Source organism: Antechinus flavipes, chromosome 2, assembly GCF_016432865.1.
Source record: "Antechinus flavipes isolate AdamAnt ecotype Samford, QLD, Australia chromosome 2, AdamAnt_v2, whole genome shotgun sequence".
NCBI classification, from domain to species: domain Eukaryota; kingdom Metazoa; phylum Chordata; class Mammalia; order Dasyuromorphia; family Dasyuridae; genus Antechinus; species Antechinus flavipes.
This window is the reverse complement of record NC_067399.1, coordinates 81,582,782-81,608,088: the sequence shown is the minus strand read 5'-3', so window position 1 is coordinate 81,608,088 and position 25,307 is coordinate 81,582,782. Positions and strand designations below refer to the sequence as shown.

The 25,307-nt window shown below is 37.8% G+C and overlaps 1 protein-coding gene across 2 annotated transcripts; it reads left to right on the top strand.

Annotated features, from left to right (window-relative positions):
• Nucleotides 1–13,447: 13,447 nt before the first annotated feature.
• On the top strand, nt 13,448–23,865 carry LOC127547991 (cytochrome P450 1B1). Of its 2 annotated transcripts, XM_051975130.1 has the most exons (3): nt 13,448–16,184; nt 16,754–17,806; nt 20,061–23,865. In XM_051975130.1, the coding sequence occupies exons 2-3, from the start codon at nt 16,755–16,757 to the stop codon at nt 20,644–20,646; spliced, it is 1,638 nt and encodes a 545-aa protein (XP_051831090.1). In that variant the 5' UTR covers nt 13,448–16,184; nt 16,754; the 3' UTR covers nt 20,647–23,865. The 2 variants fall into 2 exon arrangements, with proteins under 2 accessions (XP_051831090.1, XP_051831089.1); XM_051975129.1 differs by having other exon boundaries at nt 13,448–17,806.
• Nucleotides 23,866–25,307: the final 1,442 nt, after the last annotated feature.

The following is a 25,307-nucleotide window of genomic DNA, read 5'->3' as shown; positions in this document are numbered from 1 at the left end:
TCACTAACACATACCCTGCCATTCCTCCTTTGCCCCTTGGTTGAGTTACCTTCTGCCTTCTGACACTGTGGTACCAAAGGTGGTCTGCTAGTGTGGTATATGTGGTGCATGTAGCCATCAGCAGAGCTTGTGAGCCAAATTAGGAGAGTCTTTTCTAGTGAGCAGGAAGAGGGCATTTGTGGCTGTGGTGGGCAAAAGTAAGAATCATTTCTCCTTTGGCCAGAACAACTATAGGTGGGCAGTGATGGGAACAGCATATTCTATTAGAAGGACAGTATAAGGCAATCATACTTTTCCTCACATTAGGACCCTTAGAAGAAAGTTTTATTTGTTCCAAGCTCCAGTATAGTTCTGGTGGCTTTTCCAAAGGGGAATCGTAATATTGGCAGGGTCTTCATTTCAGGGGAGAATTACCCTCATTTTATTTCTTTGCATCTTTCTCAATTTGTTATCTTTCTCATATTACTCCTACTACCAGCATTATTCCAAATATACCCTTAGGACTTTAATACAGAGTTTCTCCACCCTCTAGTAGGATCCTACCTGCTCTATCTAATAAGTTAAACTTTCCCAGCTGCCTCATATAAAGAAGCTGTCTGAATTGTGAAAAGGAAGAGGAATGTGTATATTATTCTATTTTTTTTTCTTGGTCATGTTGTTAAAGTGGACTAATTAGCTAGGGCAGGTGGCTTCTATAGGTAGCTCAAATCCTTCTGTGCTAAGGAATCCTTCTGGCAGTAATATTGTAACTGCATTGATAAATCCTGGGTGAATTAAATGCAATCAGGGTTTCATAAAAACCTTTAGAGCCCACATTAGAGCCTTTCTTCATTATACCAGCAGCTGGGAGATAACTACACTTTGAAACCAGTTTCACTAGTGAGATTTTCTCTTCTAATCTCCTTTAACAAACTTTTTATAATGGAATGATTTTTACTATTAAGTCCATAGGCTCAGGATTATTATTTAATGCCTCATGCTTAGGTTAAGAAAAGTAAAATAGAAGAAAGTCCTAGAACCCTATAGGCTTAACTCTATATCATTCATATCAGTTCATATACTTGCCACCATGAGAAAGTAGCTATCATGGGAAGTCTCAAAGGTGCCTTTTCTTCCTAGATCTTAATAAGACATATTAGTAATTATATAATAAATACTTATTAATTGATTGAGAGATTAAGGCATGTTATCATCTATATTTAAACATTTTAATAATCAGATACATGAATATTTGTTCATATATCATATGAAATTATCCTATTCTCTAGTCTAAACTTTTTTTCTCCAGTAAGATTGGGACAGAAGTTGGAGAGGGGTAGTCCTTGAAAAAGTGCTAGACCTGGAATCAGAAATAGGTGGGCTTAAATTTCACCTTTATTTCCCAAAACTAGGAAGACATTATTTCAAATCCCACCCTGAATACATTTTAGGTATGCAATCATCAGCAAGTCCCCTCACTTCAGAACCTCAATTTCCTTATCTGCAAAACTGGAGATAAAGATAGCTGTAATTCCTATCTATAAATCCTATTGAGAAGCTAATGAATAAATGTATATAAAGCAATATGCAAGGCTGAAAATACCATTAAAACATCAACCATTAAACTTCTTCATCTTTCAATTAATAGTTGTTCAACAGATGCTAATAAATTGATTGAAATTTCTATAAGGACATTTCTCTACTGCTCTTGGCAGAACTAAGGACTACCAATACAACACAGTTTCTTTGAAATTTTAGCTTGTGAGCAATTATTATTTTTAAAATTTTTTAAAATAACTTTTTATTGATAGAACCAATGCCAGGGTAATTTTTTACAACATTATCCCTTGTACTCACTTCTGTTCCGATTTTTCCCCTCCCTCCCTTTACCTCCTCTCCCAGATGGCAAGCAGTCCTATACATGTTAAATATGTTGTGAACAATTATTAAAAAAAAAAAAAGCCTAGACAGTTGTCTAGAAAAGTTGAACTATGGTAAATGCTTCTTTTAATATTTCTCAGAAGAGAAGATGACCACTGGCTAGAGGATGAGCTCAAGTCACGTCCTACCCAAGATCGAAGATACTGAGGCCTTGAATTAGGCAATGACAAAGAGGAGGTGAAGTGGAAATGTTTGTTCAGGAAACACACAAAGATTTTTTTAAAATTAATATTTTAAATATCAGTCCTTGGGAAATTATGGAAAAGTTGACTTTGGGGATAAGATTTGTTATTTCAGTGCCCCCTTTAGTGAGATCATTATAAGATTCTAACTCAAGGATTCTTATCCATTTTTGTGCCATGGATACTTTTGGCAGTCTTGTCAAGCCTGTGAATCTCTTCTTACAAAAGATTTTTTAAATACATAAAAATAAAAACTTGGGATGATAACGGAAATCAGTTTATATCGACATAGTTGTCAAGATAATTGAAGAAGAAAAGGAAAAAAGAGGAGGAAGACTAAGAACAGTAAGAGGAGAAGAAAGAGGAGGAAAGATGAGAAGGAGAAAATACAAGTTCAGAGATCCCATGTTAAAAGCATCAGCTACCTTAGTTATTCAGGAGTTCCTGAGTTCTCCAGTAGGCACCAGCTGCCTATGGAGGGTGTTTTCCACAGTCCTATAACACTTTTCAGAGGAGAAGATGACTACCATCTAAAAGATGAGCCCAAGCCACAACCTATTTGGATCTTAAATGACTTGTTTGGATGGGACAGAGGTAAGGTGAAGGGGAAATGCTTGTTCAGCAGTCCCTCAAAATATTTCATGCTTTGATGTTTTGATGTGATTAAATGTTACTAAGTTTTAAATCTCAACTCAGGATAGTACAATAAGAGATGAATTGCGATATTTTGTAATATTTTAAGTCTTTGCCAATGCATGATTATTTTTGTGTCTTAAGTATTTTTCTTAGTGGTGAAATGGTGGGTGAAATAACTGTCTTATAACTAAATGTTTTTTACATAAAGTATTTGTTATCCTTTATTATCCTTTTTGGGGCTATCTTAATTATATAGTACTTAGCACAGTGCTTGGCACATAGTAGGCTTTTAACAGATGTTTATTGGTTGATAGACTTACCCTAAGCTTAATTTAGGAGGTTGATCCCAAAATTCTATTCTTACTAAACCCAGAAAGTTTGACAAGAACTTAACTCATTCTTTTTGAGTCAGGCTATCTTAGAGCTGAATCTAATATTAAATGAATCTAGAGACCTCTGAATGAGAGAGGGACTTTCAGATTTCCTGAATCAGAGTCTATTGAACATATATAGACAAAGAAAAACCCAAGAAAATTTGAGGGGTATGAGGAAAATGGCACTAATAGCTGGAGAGATCAACAATGGCTTCATGGAGGAGCTAAGCTGAATTTTGAAGAAAACTAGAGATTCTAAGAGACAGAGGTAAGGAGAAAGTACATGTTAGGGCTTAGGGCATAGCTAATGCAAAAGCACTGGATGGAAGATGGATTGATGGATTGATGTGAATGAGAAACAATAAAAAAAGCCTATATGACTAGATCTTATGGTACGTGAATGACTGTAATTTAGTATATATCTAACCCTGGACAAATCAATTAACTTATTGTACTTTGATTCCATTTGATCTATCAACTGAACAGATTGATCTAGATTAAGTCTTAGGTCCCTTCAGGGAAAGATCTGTGGTCTCTTATATTCCAATCAAGGAAAGAGTATAGATGTGGAATATTCCTGCTATTTCTGGATCTCAAAAAGAGACTCTTAAAAATAATGATAAGAGGTTTCCATTGCACCATAATAAGCCTAAAAAATAATTTAGGGCATGAAATTAGGATACTGTGTACTCTGGGAAGGCTAAGCTTGTGGGTCACATCAAAGTTTCTTCCGGTTCCAGGAAAACCCTTAAAAGGGGCTTGAAAACCATTTGCCTGGAACATGAACAAAGGAGCTTTGAGAAAAAGGCAATGAGTCTGTGCCCTGCGTCTCAACCTCTGGCAACTTCACTAATTTGTTGAACAAATATTTATTGAGCATCCAGTATGTAAAAGGCACTGAGCTGTAAAAACAAACACAAAAGCTAAAGAGTGGCAGGGACACATCACTCAAATAGAGTTGATTACCTATTTTGTATCCAGACAGTATTTAGTTATATGTTCTCCCCACCCTCAAAAGAAAGCAGAGCCTTCTCTACCATCAGTTTTCTCTCTATTGCATTTGAACTTGGAGCTGTGCTCTTTACTATACTGAAAGAGAAGAACTCAATTGTTTGTCCATTGTAAGTACTTTCTGTCCCCAGGAAAATGGTAATTAAGAAAGTTTTAAGTCCAGGAACCCTTACTTTTCCCTAGAGAAAGCCTGATGGAAAACTAACATGGGTAATTCTGGAGACTCTGACTACAGTTTAACATTTCAAGGAGATTTGATGTCAATGGCATAGATGCTCCTCTATCAAGGAGAATCCTAATTCTTTTTAAGCTATCGATGAGACAGAGGCTAAAAAATAAATCACACTTTAGAGGAAAAATTGCTGATGATAACTCTCTTCAAACTCAGCTAACCTGGCTCTACAAGGACATATAATGGGTCACCATTAGTGACCTTTGAAGTCTTTCCGGTTTTGTGGAACCTGCCAGAACTTGTACTCTTGATGGTATACTCCTGGTACAACTTCATACAAAAATGAAACATTGGGAGAAGACTTTTGTGATGGAATATTGACAAGGTTAGAGTTAATTTATTTAAATGCAGCTCCAGGCAGTTCCAGAAATACATTCCCATGCGTGCTTTCCCATTTCCACCCCTGGAAAACTCTTCTTGGCAAGGAATGCCATGATGCAACTCTATTGATAAAAGCCAAGAAGAGATTTTGAAAAAGCACAGTTGCTCTATTTTTCCACCCTAATTGGCTCTTTTAGAATATTACAATTTTCTTTCAAAAATACTATTATTATTCAATTTAGTTCAATTCAATACAATTATGTTCTAAGTAATTTTACATTGAATAAATGAATGAATAAATAAGTAAAAAAAGAGACTATTAAGCACTATGTATTAAGCACTGAGTTCTGTGCTATAGATACAAGTATAAAAAGAAAGACAATTCTTGCCCTCAAGAAGCTTACATTTCAAAAGGGAAAAATAATACATATTGGAGTGTAAAGGGCAAAGATGGGTTTTGGGGGCTTGGAAGTCACAGAGCCAGTGAATAAAGGAGGTAATTCACTAACATATCTTTTTAAGAAAAGATCATATTGATTTGATTAATGTTCCAGAGTTAGAAGTGGAAAGCATAGAAGAGAGGGAAATATATAAATAAAGTCATAATGCATGAAGGATGCCTAAAGAGTAGCTGGCTGAGTCTACCATGAAGAACTTTCACCAATGAGGATCTCAAGGCCATGGGATAGCAGTTTGAGAGCCATGTCAGAGGCAGAGAATGAAGGGCAGCAGCATGATCTGAAAATGGCCAGAGAGCAATGTGTGGGGTCTGAGCACCTTAAAGCTAGTCATTAACTACAACAAAAGGTAATCTGAGGTGAAGAAAGCAAAGTATTTTGGAGATGCCAATTGGTAGGAAGAAAAACAGAAATTGGCCTTCAATGTTAACTTCATCTGCCAAGAAAAAAAATTGATTCTTCAAGGATATGTTTTTGAACACTGGCTCTGGAACCAAAAGACTAAGGCAGGGAATGAGACCTCTTCTAGCACTATAATACTATCCTCTCCACATGTGCACATATATACATATACATACACACATACATACACATACACATACAAAAGAAAAGGAAAGGAAAAAAGAAAAGATGACTAATTTGAAGATATTCTAAAACACATTCCTTACAGCACTATGAGATGGATAATAAAAGTATTATTATCACCATTTTATAGATGATGAAACTGAGGTACAGAGTTAAGTTACTTGCCTAGGATCATATAGATAACAAGTATCTAAGTTGAAATTTGAACCCAAGTTTCAGGTCTAATTATCTTTCTATGACATTACCCTGTTTTACTTAGATTGTGCACTGGCGGTTATCCAAGGATAACTTGGGTGCTTTCAGGTTCCATGTTACTACTGTGTTTTTTTTAGGGAAGTAGTAGATTCCTATCATGCCCAACATGGTAGCTTATAGGATCAGACAAAGCAGAAGGTATTTAGGCAAGTAAGAAATGGATTAAAGACAAGATTGCACTTCCAAGAAGATAAAGATAAATAACAGTTGTTGAACTTCATTCTTCTCTAAGCCCTGTTGACACCTTCAAGTAAGATCATAGAGTTGGTCTTGATTCTGGAAGTTCCCCTACACTCCCACATCTACTAGTAGCCTGACTACTAGTCATCATGAGAAAAATCATGAGAGATTTTTCTAGTCTTTTAGACACTTTTAGACACTTCATTAGGAAAGAGCTAAGTGGAGAAGTAGATTATGGGAAGCACCATCATTTGATGACATAATCAGAATGTCACAAGTAAAATTGACCAGATGCTATTTAATAAAGATAAATGGCAAAATCTACATTTAGTTACAAAAAATGAATTATTTAGGTTTGAAATGATTGAATCTTAGCTTGGCAACAATTTATGGCCAGTTTAAACAGCAAATGAGATCAAGTAATCACTGTTTCTAAATATAAAATGGGTACAATAATAATTCTGTTATCTGTCTCACAGGATTGCAAATCTTAAAGTTTTATCTATATAAATGTGATTGTTGTAATTATTAAGGTTTAGTAGGATTTTAACAGATAGAGATGAATGAATGAAGTCGTTCCAGATGTAGGTATCAGAGGACAGTGATGGAGTTATTAGTAACTCAGTTTAACTGAAGCAAACTACATGAGGAGGGGAGAAAATAAGGCAAGAAAAGAAAGTACTTACAGATTGGGGTAATACTTGACATGATTTAGAAGGCAATAAAGAGCTATTGAAGTTTTTTTTTTTTTTTTACAGAGAAGTTACATTTATGCATAAAGAATATTAATCTGAATGAACTAGGATGGAAGAGAAGTAGAGATGAGAAGATTAGGAAGCCTCTGTAATAATAATATTGATGATAATGATAATGATTATAATAACTATTATTCATATAGTGCTTTAAAGTTTGCAAAACACTTTAAAATTACAGTAATGTGAATTTTTATTAAGGAAAAGAGGGTAACAAATGTATGGAGATACAATGGTGGGATCTGACAACTGATTGAATGAGCTAGGGGGAGGAATCAAAAAAAGGTCAAAAGCCAACACCATGATTTTCATTGTGAATGTCTGAATGAATAATTGCTTTACTTCTAGAACTAGGCCAAAGGGAAACTGCAAATCCCAGCTCACTACTGGATAATCAAACAAAATAATATTTATAAAGTGCTTTGAATAGTCCATGGCACATAGCAGGTAACATCTTATATAAGAGGTGCTATATAAATGCTTATTTCTTTACCTTCTCCCTTCACTTTGGGAAAGAAATTTTCTCAGCTTCACTCTTTGGAGCTCAATTTTCTCATCTATCAAATATGGATGTCATGATTTCTTCTGGTCTAAAGTTATGATCTTCAAATCTAGATATTCCTATCCTACCACCTACCCTACTATACGATCCCACCTCTGATTAAATGTGCCGGAAAATAAGAGTGAAGGAGAATAAAAATTAGAAAAAGGAACATTAGATTTGATGATGATGACCTTTAAGAAATCAAAATGAGTAGAGCAAAGGAGATAGAAGAAATAAAGGAAGCAATCATTTATTAAGCACTTAAGATAAACTAAATACTGTCTAGGTACTTTGGATATCAATACATGCAAAAAAAGGCAGTCCCTGCCCTTGAGGAGCTTATATTCTAGTGGGGAAAGACTACACATTACAAGGAGATAAAGGAGAACCCATGGTTAAAGTGAAGAGGAAGTCTAGAACAGGGCATGGGGGAGAATAATTGCAGGGCAGCCTTAGCCTTATACAAAATGGCCAATCCACCAATAGAAAAAGAGGGATAAGGGATTGTGGAAGGGTATTATGGTGAGTAGATCAGGGTAGTAATAGGCTACCTATTTTCTGAGGCCAGATTTGACTTCAGATCTTCCAGCCTCCAGCCCAGATACTATATATCCATTGCACTACTTAGTTGCAAGAGGTCAATTAGGATGGTGAAGGATCTAAAATTCATGTTTAATTAAAAATGATTGAAGGAATGTTAGGGGATAAAGGGGGGAGGGGGATGTTTGCTTAGACACTTTCAGAAGGTTTAATTAATACTTTCCAATATTTTAAAGGTTGTTGTGAAAAAAAAGGAAGTTGACTTGTTTTTACTGACCCAAAGCATCAAACTAGTCACAATTCCCAGAAGAGAGAGGGAGGCAAATTTTGTTTCAATATGGGGAAGGACTTCATCCTTATTAATGCTGTCTGATTATGAAATCAACTGTTATGGAAGCATAACCCCTGGGTAAGAAAAGGAGGCAAGAAATTATTGAGATTTCAAGTCAAAATGACCAATATGTTAATGTGTAAATGTAGGAATCCTCCCTTCCATCTTTCTTTTTCTCTCTCTCTCCCCTCTCTCTGCCTTTCTCTCTTTCTGTCTCTATTTGGGCATGGGAGAGATTCACTTTAATAACCTCTTGTTTCCCATGGTCCAGAAAAATGAGAGTTTTTGACATAGATTAGCTAGAGGCAACTAAGTAGTGCAATGGATATATAGTATCTGGGCTGGAGGCTGGAAGATCTGAAGTCAAATCTGGCCTCAGAAAATAGTTGTATGACTGGCTAAATTATGTCACCTCTGTTTCTTTCAAATAGCTTATGTATAAAATGAAGATAAGAGAATCTACCTCCCTGGGTTTTTGGGAGGATCAAATGAGATAACTGTAAAGGCTCTGGGTCTGGAACAGTGTTACATAAATGTTAGCTATTATTATAGCGCTTCCCTCCAAAACCGAGGGCCATTGATCTCTGGTACTAAAATGAGCAACACCTATTCTCAGAGAGGGTAATAGAGAAAAGGAAATTAAACTGATGGAGACCAAGAATAGATTCAAAATCTAAATGATAAACTGTCCCCACACACCTATGGGTTGCTATTGAATTGAGTTTTTGTTATCTCATAAATATGTAGACTATTCCAGAGGAGCATATCTAAACCCATCCATGTTGTCTAATTTTGGGCAATTAAAAAAATATATATCCTGTGTTGAATCCCTCATCAATATCTATTCAATGATGGAGGTTTTATTTTGTAACATCTTATGAGCATTATTTTGATACTTAGAGTTTTCCTTCTGCTCTCTATTCACTGATCTCTCTACTTGACCATTTTCTTTTCTTTTTTTAAATAACTTTTTATCGACAGAATCCCTGCCAGGGTAATTTTTTACAACATTATCTCTTGCACCCACTTCTGTTCCGATTTTTCCCCTCCCTCCCTCCACCCCCTCCCCCAGATAACAAGCAGGCCTATACATGTTAAATAGGTTACAGTATATCCTAGATACAATATATCTATATAACCTTTTCTTTCTCTGATCATGCTTTTATTACATCTTATCTGTTATGGCATTCCTTGTGTACAGATAAACCATCCGTGCTAATATGCTATCATCTATTTAGGTTTGTCACTCATCTCTCTATTCCATGTGTCACCAGAGATTATGGTTCTTTAGACATTGTGAGGTTTCATTGTTTGTAGAGACACAACATTATGGGACTTAGACAGTTTAGCTTTTAGAACCTAGATAAGTCATTTTTCTGTGACTTGGTAGAGGGAATAGAGTACTAGATTTGAAATCAGCAAGATGAATTCAAATTTGACCTCAGATACTTACTTAGCTAGTAAACTACTTAACCACTTAATTTCCTTATATATAAAATGAAGATAAGAATAACCCAGGGTTGTTGGGAAGATCACATGAGATTATATAATAAGTCAAGTGCTTTGCCAGCCTTAAAATGTTATATAAATGCTAATTATTTATACACTTTCATATTTTTAAAAAATCGTTGTTACTGCTTTTTCCTTTCTTCTTTGAAACTTCAATTGGTTGTGAAGGAAGGGAAAAGATTTTTCTATGATTATTTAGAAAATGGGACATGGATGGGTATGAGTTGGGCCATGAGTTGGAAGGATTTAGGATGTCCTTGGTTAAAAATGATATTGGTATCAAATTACCAGCTGCAAAACATGAAAAACAAGCTGGGAAGGAGAAGCAAATCCAATCATGGCTGTGAGAGTGACCAACTATTCCTACCTCCTGGTAGGGGGTGAGACATTTCATGACTGACTGATTCTTCTCTGTCTCTGTCTGTCTCTTTCTCTCTCTCTCTCTCTCTGTCTCTTTCTCTCTCTCTCTCTCTCTCTCTCTCTCTCTCTCTTTTTCTCTCTCTCTTCTTCCCTTTCTCCTCTCCCTCCCTCCCTCCCTCTCCTCTCTTTTTTTTTCTTTCTCTCCATCTCACTGTCTTCTTCCTGGTGCCCCTTTCTCAGTGTCCCCAGGAGCTCCCTTTTCCTCTATGAAGGAGAAGAGAAAAAATAAACAACTATACAGTCAAATAAAAGTATTTATATATAAGAATGGAGGGAGGTGGAAATAAGGGAAAAAATAGAGGGAGGTTGAGGCAAAAAATAGCAGAGAAATCAAGAGGAAAAAAGAGTGGGGTTTTCAATTGATGAATGTGAAAGAAGGAAAAGAGGAGAGTTGTGTGAAAAAGAAAGATAAGGTAGAGGGAAGAGGAAAAAAGCCAGAAAGGATGGTGATTTCAAGGGAAAAAGAAGGATAACAATGGAAGAAAAAAGGGATAGAAGGGAAAAGAGAGGAGTCAAGAATAAGAGGCAACTGATTTATAGCGCTTTACTATATGCATCTGAACACATCATAATAGTGATACAATGACACGCACTAGATTTTTAATTGGCTTTCTCCTTAAAAACAGGGGTTGGAAGTGAGAATGGGGGAAAGCTGGAATACGGAGCCAGCCAAAGCCAGAGGCTAGGCCTGATTACATAGTTATATAGCTAACTCTAAATACTTGTTTGTAGCCCAGTTTAAAACCTGGAAAGGGAAAGGAAAATCTGTAATCATTTATCCAGATACTCAATAAACTCTCTTTAACACTGATTTTGAGTACTTTAACACTAAGGTTTGAAATTATTTCCAGAGGAAATCTTGAAAAGTAAAACACAACACTCTTTGTTCCCCAAATAAACAAATATACAGATGAACAAATAGAAGCATAAATAAGTAAATAAGATAAAATTCTGCTTGGAGAAAGGGTGATTATATCTTATGTTTAATTTTTTTCCATCCCAGATGCTAAATAGGAAATAGAGGCTAAAGACTCCTGTTAATTTTTTGTAAATCAAGTCACAGTTGTTTCAAAATGAGATGATGCATGCTCTACAATCTTCCATTCTAGAATGACTTAGTTGTGGCTTTTGTATGCCATCTTCTTTATGGTCTTTGTAAACCACTTTTAAAAAATCCAAGAAACAAAATAAAACAAAACTTTCAGTTAAAGAACAGGGTGTTTTGGAGTTACAAAGAAGGAAGGAAGATGAGATCATCGGCCACTTCCTAATCCATCTAATTTTTCTAATTCATCTCTTCTTCCTCCTCAAATGACTGGGCATATACTTTTCTTTTATGTATTGAGTAAATTATGTCTAGGAAAATATAAACTTGTTAAAGACAACTATTTTTCATTTTATCTTTCTTTCCCCATGGGTTCATCATATCTCTGAGAGTCAGCTCTCATTCCTCTTCCTTAGTTTAAAACTGAACTCATTAAATTTCCTCTTCGATTTCTACTCCAACCCCAAATCCAGCCCTTCTCCTAAATGACTTATTTCTGTCAAAGGAGTCACCCTTCTTCCAGTCACCAAGGTTCACAACCTAGGAGTCATTTGCAACTTTGATTTGTCTCTTTCCTCCCTTTGCTCTCCATATCAACTAAAATGTGAAATGGTTGATTCTTCCCTGACAAAATCTCCAAAATGTGTTCCCTTTTCTATAGTGACAGAACCATAATCTTAATTCAGACCATCACTCTGTCATAGCCTCCTAACTACTCTGTATCTAGCCTCTCTCCTCTCCAAACCATGCTACATACAATTGCCAAACTAATAATTCTGAAGTACAGATCTGACTATATCAACTTCATTGCTCCAAAAACTTTAGTAGCTCTTTACTACTCCCAGGATAAACTTGTTGGTTTGGCATTTAACAATGTCTCCTGCCTATCCATCCTTTAAGAATAATTACATATGACTCCTCTCCACGCACTTTAAATTCCAACTAAACCACCACACTGGCTGTTCCTGGTAAGTAGCATTCCATTTCCCATCTCTGTGCTTTGAATAGATTGGCTCCAATGCCCCAAACCCTCCTACCATTACCTCTTGAAACTATTTTTCTCCCTTCAAAGTACTACTTCCTGCAAGAAGATTGTCTCAGATGCTTGGAACTCTATTTCTCAAGAATAATTTTACATTTATTTTGTATATGGATATGGATTATATTTATGTATCTGTGCATATGTTGTCTGTATCCCAAGTTAAGAATTCTTTGAGAGAGAGGATGGTTTCATTTCTTTGTATTCCATAAAGTTTGACACATAGTAGGTACTTAATATGCATCCTCAGAGCCTAGCTAAGAGCTTGGTACTCAGTAGGTGCTCCACAGGAGCAATTAGAAGATGCCATAGGATGTGGCTCTTGGAATAGGGAAGACTTGAACAAATGAGTTGTGATTTCTTGACTTAGACTCTTACTGAATTCTGCGACTCTTAGCTTTTCTGGGCCTTAGTTTCCTCATCTGTACAAATAAAAATATTAGGATTAATAATAATAATAATAATAATAAAAGGACTGTTGTGAGGATTAAAGGAGATAATCTACATAAGAGCATTCTGCAAACCTTTAAATACTATACAAGGTGTATCAAAAGCCTTAGAGTAGTTTAAGATTGCACTAAGATGATGGGAAAGCAATATAGGTATGTGGCTAGTCATTGTAAAGACATATAGAAGGAAGATGAAGTATTCTGTGTGCACTAAGACTTTTGGGACACGCTGTATAAATACTATTTTATAATAGGTTGTTGTAGTCCACAAGAAGTCTTTTTCATCTACAGCTTCACCTAGAGAAGAGTAGGCAGAGGCTTGAAAATACTGCACAAGGAGAGAGTGTCATCTGTCTAATTAAAATACACATTCCAAGGCAGACAATTCCTCCCCTTCTTAGAGAGGGAAAAAAAAGGCAGAATATAAGGACCTGTTAGATCACTCCTCTTGAGAATTCTTTTTGTAAAGGAGCCCGAGAAGGAAGGGTCACGCGATTTCTTGGCAGCACGTTTCAAGAAGCCAGAAAAACAAACAAAAACAAACAAAAAGAACCATGAAACTCATCTCCATTTCCCTTAACTGAAGACATAGACACATGCACCCACACGTTCAACTCCATAGTAAAGAATGAAGCCGGCATCACTAAGCTGCCCTGCCAAGAAGCTTCAGAAACATCTCTCTCTCAGGCTAATGGGTTTAGCAGGTGATTTAGCTACAAGGCAGGGCCTTTCTGGGTTTTTCGAGTTCCGAGGAGGGAGGTGGCTGGGTGGCGGTTGTGCGTGTCGGGCAGGGGGTGGGGGTGACGGGAGGCGGGGTGCTGCTGGCTCTCCCTCCCCCACGCTGCTGGCAGAGCAGCCTCTGCGTGTCAGGTACCGTGAGAAGGCGCGGGAGGAGGGGGAGCCCAGATGAGTGCTGAGGGGATGACTTAGAGCCGGCTTTCCAGAAGCCGCGCACGCAATGCAAACTCCGCACGCAAAGGGGAGGCGACCCAGGAGAAGGGAAAAAAAAACACACACACACGCCAACACCAAACTTTTCAACTCTGTAACACTCGGGAGACAGAGTGTTTTGTTTTGTTTGTCTTTCTTTTTCCTTCCGCGCGGTTCACTAAGTCCCACCAAGGGACGCCAGCCGGCCCGTCTCGCCCCACCCTCCTTGTAGGGCCCGCTCTCCCGGGTAGATCCTTCTTTAGGGGCTGCTCTGCCCAGACAAACCCAGTAAGGCGAAGTGGACTGAGAAGAGTAAAGGAAGATTGAGCCCGTGGCCAAAGCCTGCCGCGGTTACGCAGAGATCGAGCGAGCGCACGCGCGTTTGGCTTGACTGAGCATCTGCGGGCAGATTCCGGCATTAGGTGTACACAGAGAGAGCCGGGCCGCCCGGCTGACGGGTCTCTTCGCCGTCTGCTGGACATCTGTGATTATGACTACGTTTGTTTATTCAAGAACCCTAGGTGGAGGATACCTGAAATCCTACCTCTTTTATGCCTTGGAAATGTGCTTGAAAAATTTAAAGGTAGTCAATATACTTTAAAAAAAAATCAAAACACATAGAAGCGTTTTTAAAACTAGTTCACGCTTTCCAATGCAGTCCTCATTCTTCTTTGTATGTTGAAGTTTGTGGTTATTTGGGAAGTTCATAGGGAATTTTTTTTTTTTTTAATATAAAGGCAGGGAATATGTATTTACATAAGCGCCTACTTTGTATTAAGAACTTTACAAATATCTCATTTTACCCTCACAGCAGCCTGGAAATAAGATACTGACCCCGATTTACAAATGAGGAAAATGAGGGAAAGGTCAGGTGACTTGCCCAATGCCATAGAGCTTGTATGTGTCTGAGGCCAATTTTTAGTTTAATTTAGCCAATTTAGGCTCGGAGCTCCATTCGCTGGACAACCTTGCTGCCCCTAAAAGGTGGGTAGGGGGATATTTTAAATAAATAGATAGATAGCAGCTTGCTGATAGATTAGACAGACGGACACAGACAGCAAAATGTGGGAAAGAAAGGAGGAGGAAACAGCAGCTACAAAGGGCTCTGTCGTTTCTTTAGTTTACAAGTTATTTAAAAGCTGCGCAGGTTCACATCACTTTTATCAGGCGGAGTCTGGGATTGGGGATAAACTGGACGGAGACCCAGAAAGTAAAATAAGAGGGGCATCAAGAACCACTGGATCATAGGATTGGATTATAGGTTTAGAGTTGAAAAGGATCTTAGAAGCCACTAACCTCAAGCCCTTCGTTTAACACTGGAGGAAAATGAGGATGGGAGAGATTAATTGGCTAGACTCGAGAAGATCTGGGTTGAGGTTGAAATCCTGAGTTAAAGGGTCACCCTGGACTAGTCACTTAATTTCTCAGTAGCCCCAGGCCACTCTAAAACAGTAGGGCACAGAACAGCTGCACACCAGCAATTGGTGAAGGAAGTTTCCTTCTCTAACTCCGGAGCAAGGAGGGGGAAAGATCCCAGAAAGGCCGAGAATAGATAGGTATGAAGCAATACAACGCTTGAATGTTTACATTAAAACCCGCCCATGGGAGAAATGACCCTGGGGAAAAGTGATGGACTTTGGGATGAGGAGGGTAATTTTGTTGCTGGGATTCAGCTCTAAGTGGAAACTAGAAATCCGAGGCTTGAAAACTAACGTATACTTTATCTTAGGGGTGACTGGATCTTATTGCAAAGAAAACACACCAAATGCAATCTGGGGGTAAATTTACTAGTTACTCAAATAAATCTGTTTTCGGTTGTATCACACAAATGGGGTCTGATTCTTCCTCTGGGGACTGAGGTCTTAACTCATGCGGGTGCCACTCTTAAAGACCCCTCCCCCTACCAGTACTGCCCCGCCCTTTCCAGGTCCAGTCTGTTTGCTGATGCTCGGACCGGCTCCCACTCCCTCCTTCTATCCCTCCTCCCTTTCGGAGTCTTTAAAACCCGTAGAAATGGGATGCCTCATTTTCAAAGTACTGGCTGGTTCAGTTTGCAAGTAGCAAATTTATTTCACATCATCTCTGCCAGCTAGGAGTAGGGGCTAACTGGCATCCGTGCTCCCAAACCATCTCTAGAGCTGCTAGAAAATCCTAGCATTCTTCCTGTCCCGGGGTGGAGGGCACCTGGGAAGGTAACTAACTTTTTATAATTCCTTTCACCTGAAGAAATACCCCAATTTCGCCACTTGGGCTGAGCTGAGGATGAATTTCTAAATCCGTGGAGCAGGTGAAAACAGATACTCTTCGCTGGGGGAACCTTTGAGATCCATCCATGCTAGAATGGGACTGTCAATTACAGTCTGATATAGGTCCCTCTTCGACGCAGCTAAACTTTGGTTGTATCCACAGCTACGCTCAATTCCTCAGCTCCCTATTCATCAGATATTGCTGGAAGCAGCGCCTACCCACAGGTCAGTATTTTTGACAAGTCTGGGATGCCCTCACCTCCCCGTTTTACCAGTTTTTGCAGGTGGGTGTGTTGAGGGGTGGAGGGAGGATCAGGGAATACACCAATTGGCAGGTAGGGAAGAGGGGCACTTCATACCCAAATACCCTTCGGGGCTTTCTTCTCACTGGAAGGACCGTTACACTGCTTTGTTTTGGGCTTTCTCAGAAGCCACACCTGCCCCTTCTCTTAACTTATTAGTAAAGAGTGAGCGAATGGAAGGAGATGGGGAGAGCGGTGGGAAGAAGTACTCTGCAGGGTAGATGCTGGTGGAATTCAGAGTCTTTCCACAAACAGCAGCAGAAGCATCTTTAGCAGAGTGTGTGTTAAGGAATCGAGACCAACTCTGTTCTGACCAAAGTATTCACAGCCTCCTCCTTGCCTCAAAGTTACAGTTGTTTGCATTAGGTGTGAGTCGGTCTTTCTAACTTAACTCTACCAGATTCTCTAAGCTGCTTTTTTTCCTGTCATCAAATCGTCCCCTTTCTCTCCCTCCCAATAGCCCTCGATGCTCATGAATCTTGTCTCCCACAGCATGGCCACAAGCCGAAATAGTGAAGAAGCCTGGATTCCCGGCCTTCTGTCTACCCAGCAGACCACTCTCTTGCTCTTCCTTTCCGTGCTGGTCGCTGTCCACTTGAGCCAGTATATTCTACGGCGTTGTCGTCGGCTCCCCGGGGCTGGCTGCAGCCCCCCTGGCCCATTTCAATGGCCCCTGATCGGGAACGTTGTGGAGGTGGGCAACATCCCTCACCTCTCCTTTACTCGTTTGGCTCGCCGCTACGGAGACGTCTTCCAAATCCGTTTGGGTAACTGCCCAGTGGTAGTGCTGAACGGCGAGCGCGCCATCCGCCAGGCCTTGGTACAGCAGGGGTCCACCTTCGCCAGCCGGCCGCCATTCCCCTCTTTCCATGTGGTGTCCAACGGCCTTAGCCTGGCTTTCAACAAATATTCTGAGATCTGGAAAATGCAGAGGCGGGTGGCCCACGGCACCGTGCGTGCTTTCTCCACGGGACACGTCCGCAGCCGCCGGGTCCTGGAACAACACGTGCTTAGTGAGGCGCGGGAGCTGGTGATGCTGTTAGTGCAAGGTAGCGCTGGAGGCGCTTTTCTGAACCCGGGTCCTCTCACCGTGGTGGCTGTGGCCAACGTGATGAGTGCCGTGTGCTTCGGCTGCCGCTACAGCCACAGTGATGAAGAGTTCCGCGAGTTGCTGAGCCACAACGAGCGGTTCAGCCGCACGGTAGGGGCGGGCAGCCTTGTAGACGTTCTGCCTTGGCTCCAGCGCTTCCCCAACCCTGTGCGCACCGCCTACCGCGACTTCAAGAAAATCAATCACGACTTCTATAGTTTCGTACTGGACAAATTCCTGAAGCACCGGACCAGCCTGAAGCCCGGAGCTCCTCCCCGGGACATGATGGATGCCTTTATTCACACGGTGGGGAAGGAGGAGGAGAGTACTGGAAAAGCTACGTCTGGGCTGCGCCTGGACACAGACTATGTGCCGGCCACGGTCACAGATATTTTCGGGGCCAGTCAGGACACGCTTTCCACGGCACTACAGTGGCTTCTCATCTTATTCGTAAGGTAAGGCTAGTCTTACCTGAAAAGGAGGGGGCTGGGCCCTGGCACAGATTTAGATCTTCGTCTCTCTGAAGTTTCCCAGCTGTCTCCAGTTTTCTGTACTCTTCCCTCTGTTGTGGGCTGAAGAGCTGCGTACAAAAAAGAAATCAGGGGCTTTTGCCGGCCATTCTGTGACTCCAGCCACACCGACGTAGAGTGTTTTGCAGAGTTGTGCCCCCTTCATTTTTGACCCATTGAAACCTTTCATAGTTATGGAAGTTAGAGAAGTCTCTGAAGCTGGGAAAACGTATGGAGGCAAATCAGTGCGAAGCACTTTTAGACAAACAGGCCTTTGAAAAGCATTGAGAATCCTGCCTAGTCCCTTGCTCTAAGTTATAGGAAAAGCTCTAAAAGACGATTCCTCCTCTCTTTTCTCCTCCTCCCCTCCTCCCTTTTCCTCCATCTCTCCTCCCAATTCCTCAGTGGAAAGTGTAATGCATTAAATACGTTAAATAAACACAGCAGCCCATTAGGCGCGGTGGGGCTTAGCTTAGTCAGCAGTGCGGAGCTGAGGCTGGCGCTGGCAATCAAACCTAGCAGACGATTTAGGGCTTTGTTTCCCAAGGAAAGTAAACGGAATGAAGCAAAGCAATCTCCAAGCCGGACCGCCCCACCTCCCCCTGCCCCGAGCCTTGGTTGTGGCCCAGATCATGATTAGCTAGCACGGAAGCTTTGGGCATGGAGCCAGAGACACAAGGTCTTATTAGAAAGGAAGGAAAGAGAAAGCTGTGAGTGTCTCAGAAAATAAATAGGGATGGGGAGAGGACTTGTAAAATGCAGAGGCGGCCTGGAGCAATACGTTTACCAGGTGGAGAGGAAGCTCTCTACTACTCAGGTACGGCACGCACCGGCTATATGGGATTGTGCCCAAGTTTCCTTTCTTCTTTAGCGTGATCGCGTGATTTGAAGAAGCAAAAGAAAAGTTTAGACTATGAGATCCTTTTAGAGCAGACTATATCTATATATATCTATACAACAGTCTATAAAATCTAATGAATACAAGAATCACAATCGCAACAATTTATTATGGAAGGAATATTGCTTATAATTTGTGAGATTATTCACAGAAAATCAGGACGGCTAGAACTGTGACAACCACAAGCAAACACGTTAAATGAGTGTCAAATTTCGTGTTAAATGAGAGTGTAACATTAGGTTAAAGTTTACATCAATTATTAATGAAAAAGTTTAGAATTACAACTACATTTTTTTTTCTTTTTTTTAATTAATTAATTAATTTTTAAAAAATAGGGTTTTATTGACAGAACCCATGCCAGGGTAATTTTTTTTTTTTTTTTTGCAACATTATCCCTTGCATTCACTTCTGTTCCGATTTTTCCCCTCCCTCCCTCCACCCCTTCCCCCAGATGGCAAGCAGTCCTATACATGTTAAATAGGTTACAGTATATCCTAGATACAATATATGTGTACAGAACGGAACAGTTCTCTTGTTGCACAGGGAGAATTGGATTCAGAAGGTATAAATAACCTGGGAAGGAAAACAAAAATGCAAGCAGTTTACATTCATTTCCCAGTGTTCTTTCTTTGGGTGTAGCTGCTTCTGTCCATCCTTGATCAATTGAAATTGAGTTAGATCTCTTTGTCGAAGAAATCCACTTCGATCAGAATACATCCTCATACAGTATCATACAACTACATTAAAAAAATCTTGTATATATTTTAAGTTTCAGTTTTCAATACCCTTCAGATGGAATCTAACAACTTTCTATAAGTGAAATCAAAGCTGGAAATTTATCGATAGAAAATTTCTGGAGAAAATTTAAGGAAAGGATAAGAAAATGACTAGTGAGTGGATTTTCATCACCATTTCTTCCAAATCATCATGCCATTTCACATTTGTCTATCTCTTTTTATAAACTTAATTTATAAACTTAACCTATAAACTACTTCTTCAGCCACACAGTTAAAATTAAGAAGTGAAATCTTAATCATTAAAAAAAATTATAAAAGAAATGCTATCATTTTGGTATCCATTTAAAATAATATAGAGTGTGGGGGTGAGGGGTGGGAGAATGTACCAAGCATCATTATACAAGGTTTTAAAAACAACTTAGAGGAGAGAAAAATTACATGGCATAGGCCTTTAACATAAAGTTAGAAGACTTCTAAGATGTAATTTTTAAATAACCATATTTTCCTTGATGTAATAGAAACTACTTTGCCTAATGGTTTTCTGCACTTTCATTTTTAAAAACAGGTATCCTGAAGTACAGGCTCAGGTACAAGAAGAATTGGATAGAGTTGTGGGTCGAGATCGACTGCCCTGCTTGGATGATCAGCCTCATCTTCCCTATGTCATGGCTTTTCTATATGAAGCCATGCGCTTCAGTAGCTTTGTACCTGTCACCATTCCACATGCTACCACTGTTGACACTTCTATCATGGGCTATCACATTCCCAAAGATACAGTGGTATTTGTCAACCAATGGTCAGTTAATCATGACCCAGTGAAATGGCAGAACCCAGAAGACTTCAATCCTGCCCGATTCCTAGATGACAAAGGATTCATTGACAAAGATATGGCTAGTGGGGTCATGATTTTCTCTGTGGGTAAACGCAGGTGCATTGGGGAAGAGCTGTCCAAAGTACAGCTATTTCTCTTTATTGCCATTTTGGCCCACCAGTGCAATTTCCTTGCCAATCCAAATGAGGACCGAAAAATGAATTTTAGTTATGGGTTAACCATTAAACCACAATCATTCACAATTAATGTCACACTGAGAGAATCAATGGAACTACTTGATAATACTGTTCAAAGACTACAAGCCGAAGACAACCAGTGAGTAGCTAACAGAACTCCTAATTAGAAAAAGAAATGAAACTATCAGTACCCGTTAGTTTCTTTCTGCCACAAACACTTGCTCATGTGAGCCTTTTGGATGAGAACTCACCAATAAGTATTTCTTAAGTGCCTGATGATGTGGTCCACTTGGATCCTGGTGAGCCAATGCATTTGACAGAATAGCTAATGAAACTACAAAAATAACTTGCAAGATTTTGGGATTATAGAATAAAAGAGGAAGAAAAACTTAGAAATATTCTATAATTTTACTATAACACTGTCCTTTTGGACTAGTTGTTGAAATAGTTTTTATAGGTTTAAAAAAAATCCCAAACCTCCTTTTTCAATATCAATGTCACAAATCTTGAGTAAGTTCTAAGAAGGCAACTTGTTTATGTAGAATTTTGCTGTGAAGAAAACAGCAATGCCACAGAGTCATGGGTTATATTATTGAACATTCAAATCCAAGTATAGTACTTTGAGAGAATGAGGCCCAAAAAGGAGCAATAAAGACTCTGCTGGCTTATTCTTTAGGTTCTAAGCCTTTCAACAAAGTTATTAAAGATTCCCAGATGCTTAAAGATTATGTTTTATCTTTGACCAAATTAGCTCTCAGCATGGTTTGAAAAGTGATATTATGTGTGATATGAAATGACTCATGCAAAAATGGTGGGGAGGGAATTGAACTTATAGTGAGCTTTATTGTTTCAGAATGAATTCCAAAAAGCAATCTGTAATATTCCAAACTAGATACTTGTCTTCTGGTTTCTGAAATTCAATATATTTAGAAATATGGGTAAAATTATGAATTTACTTGCAGGCACAACTAAAATTCAAATATATGGCAAAGAGTTTTGAAAGAATAAATAAGGTTAGTTTATCACAAACTGCACAGAACATGCAATATGCATAACTATTCATTATAAATAAAAATAGCATTATTGAAAAGAAGTTATTTTAGATAGTGAATAACCAAATTAGTTATCTCTTAATGTAGAAATGCATTCAGTCCTCTCAGATGTTGTTGAGCATACTCACATACACAGGCACATACATACACACACATTTACAAATGGAGTAGCTATTTGCTTGTTTACTAAGATAGCAAATTACCTATTTAAATTATCACATCTGTTGAAAGTATCACATCTAAAGGATGATAATTCTCATCTAAAACACTTTTTAAAAAAAGTTTCAAATTGTTTTCATTATTTTTTCCCCAAACCAAGTTAATTAAAATTATTTTGTGTCTAAATAACTTTCAACATTTTCCACGTTTTAATGTGACTCTGAAGTCTTTTTTTTTCAGGATCTAAATTTTTAATTGAAATTAATAACAATTTGATCCTTTTGTTGAGGAAAGATGGGGAAATTTAGGTGCTTTAAATGTGATGTTAAAAAATTTGGGTGAATGATGTAAGTAGTTACCTGGATATTCTTTGCTATCCTATAGACAAAACACTTGGAATATTGATCCAGACGTTTTGTTGTCTTGTACAGATATCCATATGGATATTTCTTATAATTATCTCTTTTCATAATTCAAATTATATTTTAATAACAATTACATGAAACACGTCAATGACAACAGCCACATACCATAATGCATGGAATTAGAAAACAGGTGATCCAAATTTGAGGAAGCTTTGATTTCCAATTGGTATCATTAATATGAACAATAAATGACTCTTTAAGATAGCCTACTCGATATGCAATTGTTGTGAAGAAGAGATATGTCACTTATATGTGTATTTAGCTTAATAAAGAATTAATCTTAAAATTTTTACATGGATAAGCAAAATTATGATTTTATAGTTACTTCCAAAATTTTTGCCTAAAAGGTCACTGTTTATTTAATACAAAACTAAAAAAGAAATCATATGCACTTCTTTGGAAGTTACTTTTGATAGAATTACAGGCTGTTTTGTGTATGTTTAAGAGAGTGAACTGGAAGAAAGATGAATAATTCAAATATTTTTGCCATGAATGTTAAATTACTTAACTTGAAGCACACAAATTCAGAAAAAGAATATCCAGAGTGCCAGTTGCAAGTGAGAATTTATGATCTTCACAAAGACAATAAGTTTTGAAATTTTAATAATAAAATTGGCATACTCATTTATTTTATACAATTTTTCTTTAGAAAAGTTGTTCAAAAGTCCCTGGTGAGACCAAGAATATATATATATGTATATTACTGCCTTTATAATAATCATCTAATATTAAAATGGGACCAGAAAATTTATTCTATTGCCAACTCTTCCACTTGGACTTTCCAGAAGTATTGTGGCAAAATTGGGCATATCTGGATGAGTTATTAACTGAAACATTTGACTATGCCTTAATTCATTTCTCTGTATATAGATCCCAATATTACTTGATAATAAAACCATGTTTATTTAATGTAAGTAAAATAGATACTTAGTAGTAAGATATTTAGACACAATAATTAATGTAAACAACCGACCACTCTCTTTTCTTTCCACTCTTTTCGGCCACCAAAAAAATACACTTTGTGGTTTGAACTTTCCAGTTTGGTGGCTAAATTGCGTAATTATTTCATCTCATTTCATTTTTGATCTATATAATTTGGCCTATATTTGCAAATCATCTATAAAAGCAGAAGATCTGTTCCAGATAGTCACTACAGTTAAAACATGTTCATAAAACAAGTGGCTTTTTTTTTTTTTTTTAATTTTGAGGCTTGGACTTTGTAAGATGATTGTCTTAAAAATATTCCAAAGAAAATGTGTCAAGATTGTTTTGTGGATTACAGAAAAATTTTCATACCCCAGAACTTAGCCTTCATCTGTGAAATTATTTTACAAAGTTAATATTTTCATCTTAGATCTATATTAGATCACTTAATTATATAAAATATGCCTTTTAATGTATTTTCACAATTATGAGACCACTATGTGAGGATCCCTTGTTATATAGCCTCTGTTATCTTTGGACTTTTTAAAATAAGCTTTACCACAGAATAGAGTTGTAGCTGAAAGTGATGCATATTCATTTTTATGATATGCGGCGTGAATACAGTACAGATTATATATATATAATATATGTATGCACATATATATTCATAAATGCCTCTGTAAAATCATATCTTTTTAATTATTTGAGGATTTTTTCCTCCCATGCTTAAGGATTTAGAATGTCTGTAATCATGGAATGTTATTACCAAAATATTAAATAAAAGGTTTTTTTTTAACAATTATCAATTTTGTGTCATTGGATAAAGCTATTACATTTCACCAAGATGCACATGAACTTTTTCAATTACAGTATATAAATAATTAACAAATGTGTGTCCCAAATATTTTGTCCAGTAATTATCTCTTTTATACTACTCAATCTTTTTGTTTGCTTTACACAGCCTCCATGCAAATTCTTAATTAATATATCAAACTTGTCAGAATTATCCCTAGAAATTAAATCTCATTAACAACTAACCCAACAAAATGGTGATTAAAAATGAAATTTGGGGAGTCGCATTGAGATTGTAATATATTTTATAGAAAAAGGAATACTTTTTTAATGTGAAACACATGCCTCTACCCCTCACAAAGAATTCATATTTTGTTCATTCTTCTGGCCACTTTTAGAGAGCAGGACAAATTAAAATTAAGTTAGTGTCTGGAAGCATAGTGTGGGAAGAATTTATCTAAAGGGTGTTGAAATCTGAAAATTTTTTCACCAACCCATCCCCTACCAACGTTTACTTTTCATCAGAAACTTCCTATTTTCAGGTATATTTACCCTCTCACCTTCCAGACAGGCTTTGAATCTGTCAGCTAAAGCTGTACGGCAAAGAGAGAGTCCATCTCTTTTGGCTGGTAGTTCATATTACAGTGAAAAACAAGAAGAGGAATTATGAAATAAAGAGTTGACTGCTTGAGGTCACTGACACTTGGGGAAACTTATTTTGCTGCTCTCCCCTCTCCACCCAAGAAATAAAACTACAAATTCACTTAAGAGAATGCTTGGTCTTTTTTTCTTCTGTATAGTTTGTTATGGGGATTTGGTAGTGGTTATTTAATAGCCTTTCCTTGGCCATATAATGGGGTAATGGTTGCTCATTTAGGAAAAGAGAAAGAAAATACTTCCATGGGAAAATTCTATTTTCTTTTTAAAAATCACTTATGGGGGGGGGAGAGGCAAAGAAGGGGGTGTAGGTCTTTGTAAAAATTTCATCACATCAAAATTTCAACTATTGTAACAACTAAGTAGTACAATTAATCCCATTGTATGGGAAAAAATGAAAACAGCTTCAGACATAGCAGGCATATTTATTGTAGGCACATTTATTATAAACACATTTAGTCTGTTTCTGGAATAGCAAAATGAATCATTGTATTTACATAAATGCAAGGGGAATATTTTCACAGGTTTCTGATGCTCTTTCCCATTTCCTATTCCATTTCCCCCTCATTGTTCCCCAAGTTTAAGAATGCTCTCTATCCCTTACTTTGCTGTTTTAGTAACTCATAAGAATCAGAAAGGGGGAATATCAAGAACTGAAAGACTTAACTAGAACTGGAAGCAAGAATATTTTTATTAAGCAGTTATAAAATTGATACAATAGTCTGTGTTGGGGTCTGTTATAAAGTATGATATGAGACTGTGTCAAATTTCAATTGTTGTTTTGATTTTTTTTTT

What these genes read in the sequence shown, in the direction of transcription:
- LOC127547991 (XM_051975129.1), top strand. Translation starts at nt 16,728, where the DNA reads ATGCTCATGAATCTTGTCTCCCACAGCATGGCCACAAGCCGAAATAGT. An exon ending in CTTCTCATCTTATTCGTAAG is followed by an intron (nt 17,807 to 20,060) that starts GTAAGGCTAGTC and finishes TTTTAAAAACAG; the next exon opens with GTATCCTGAAGTACAGGCTC.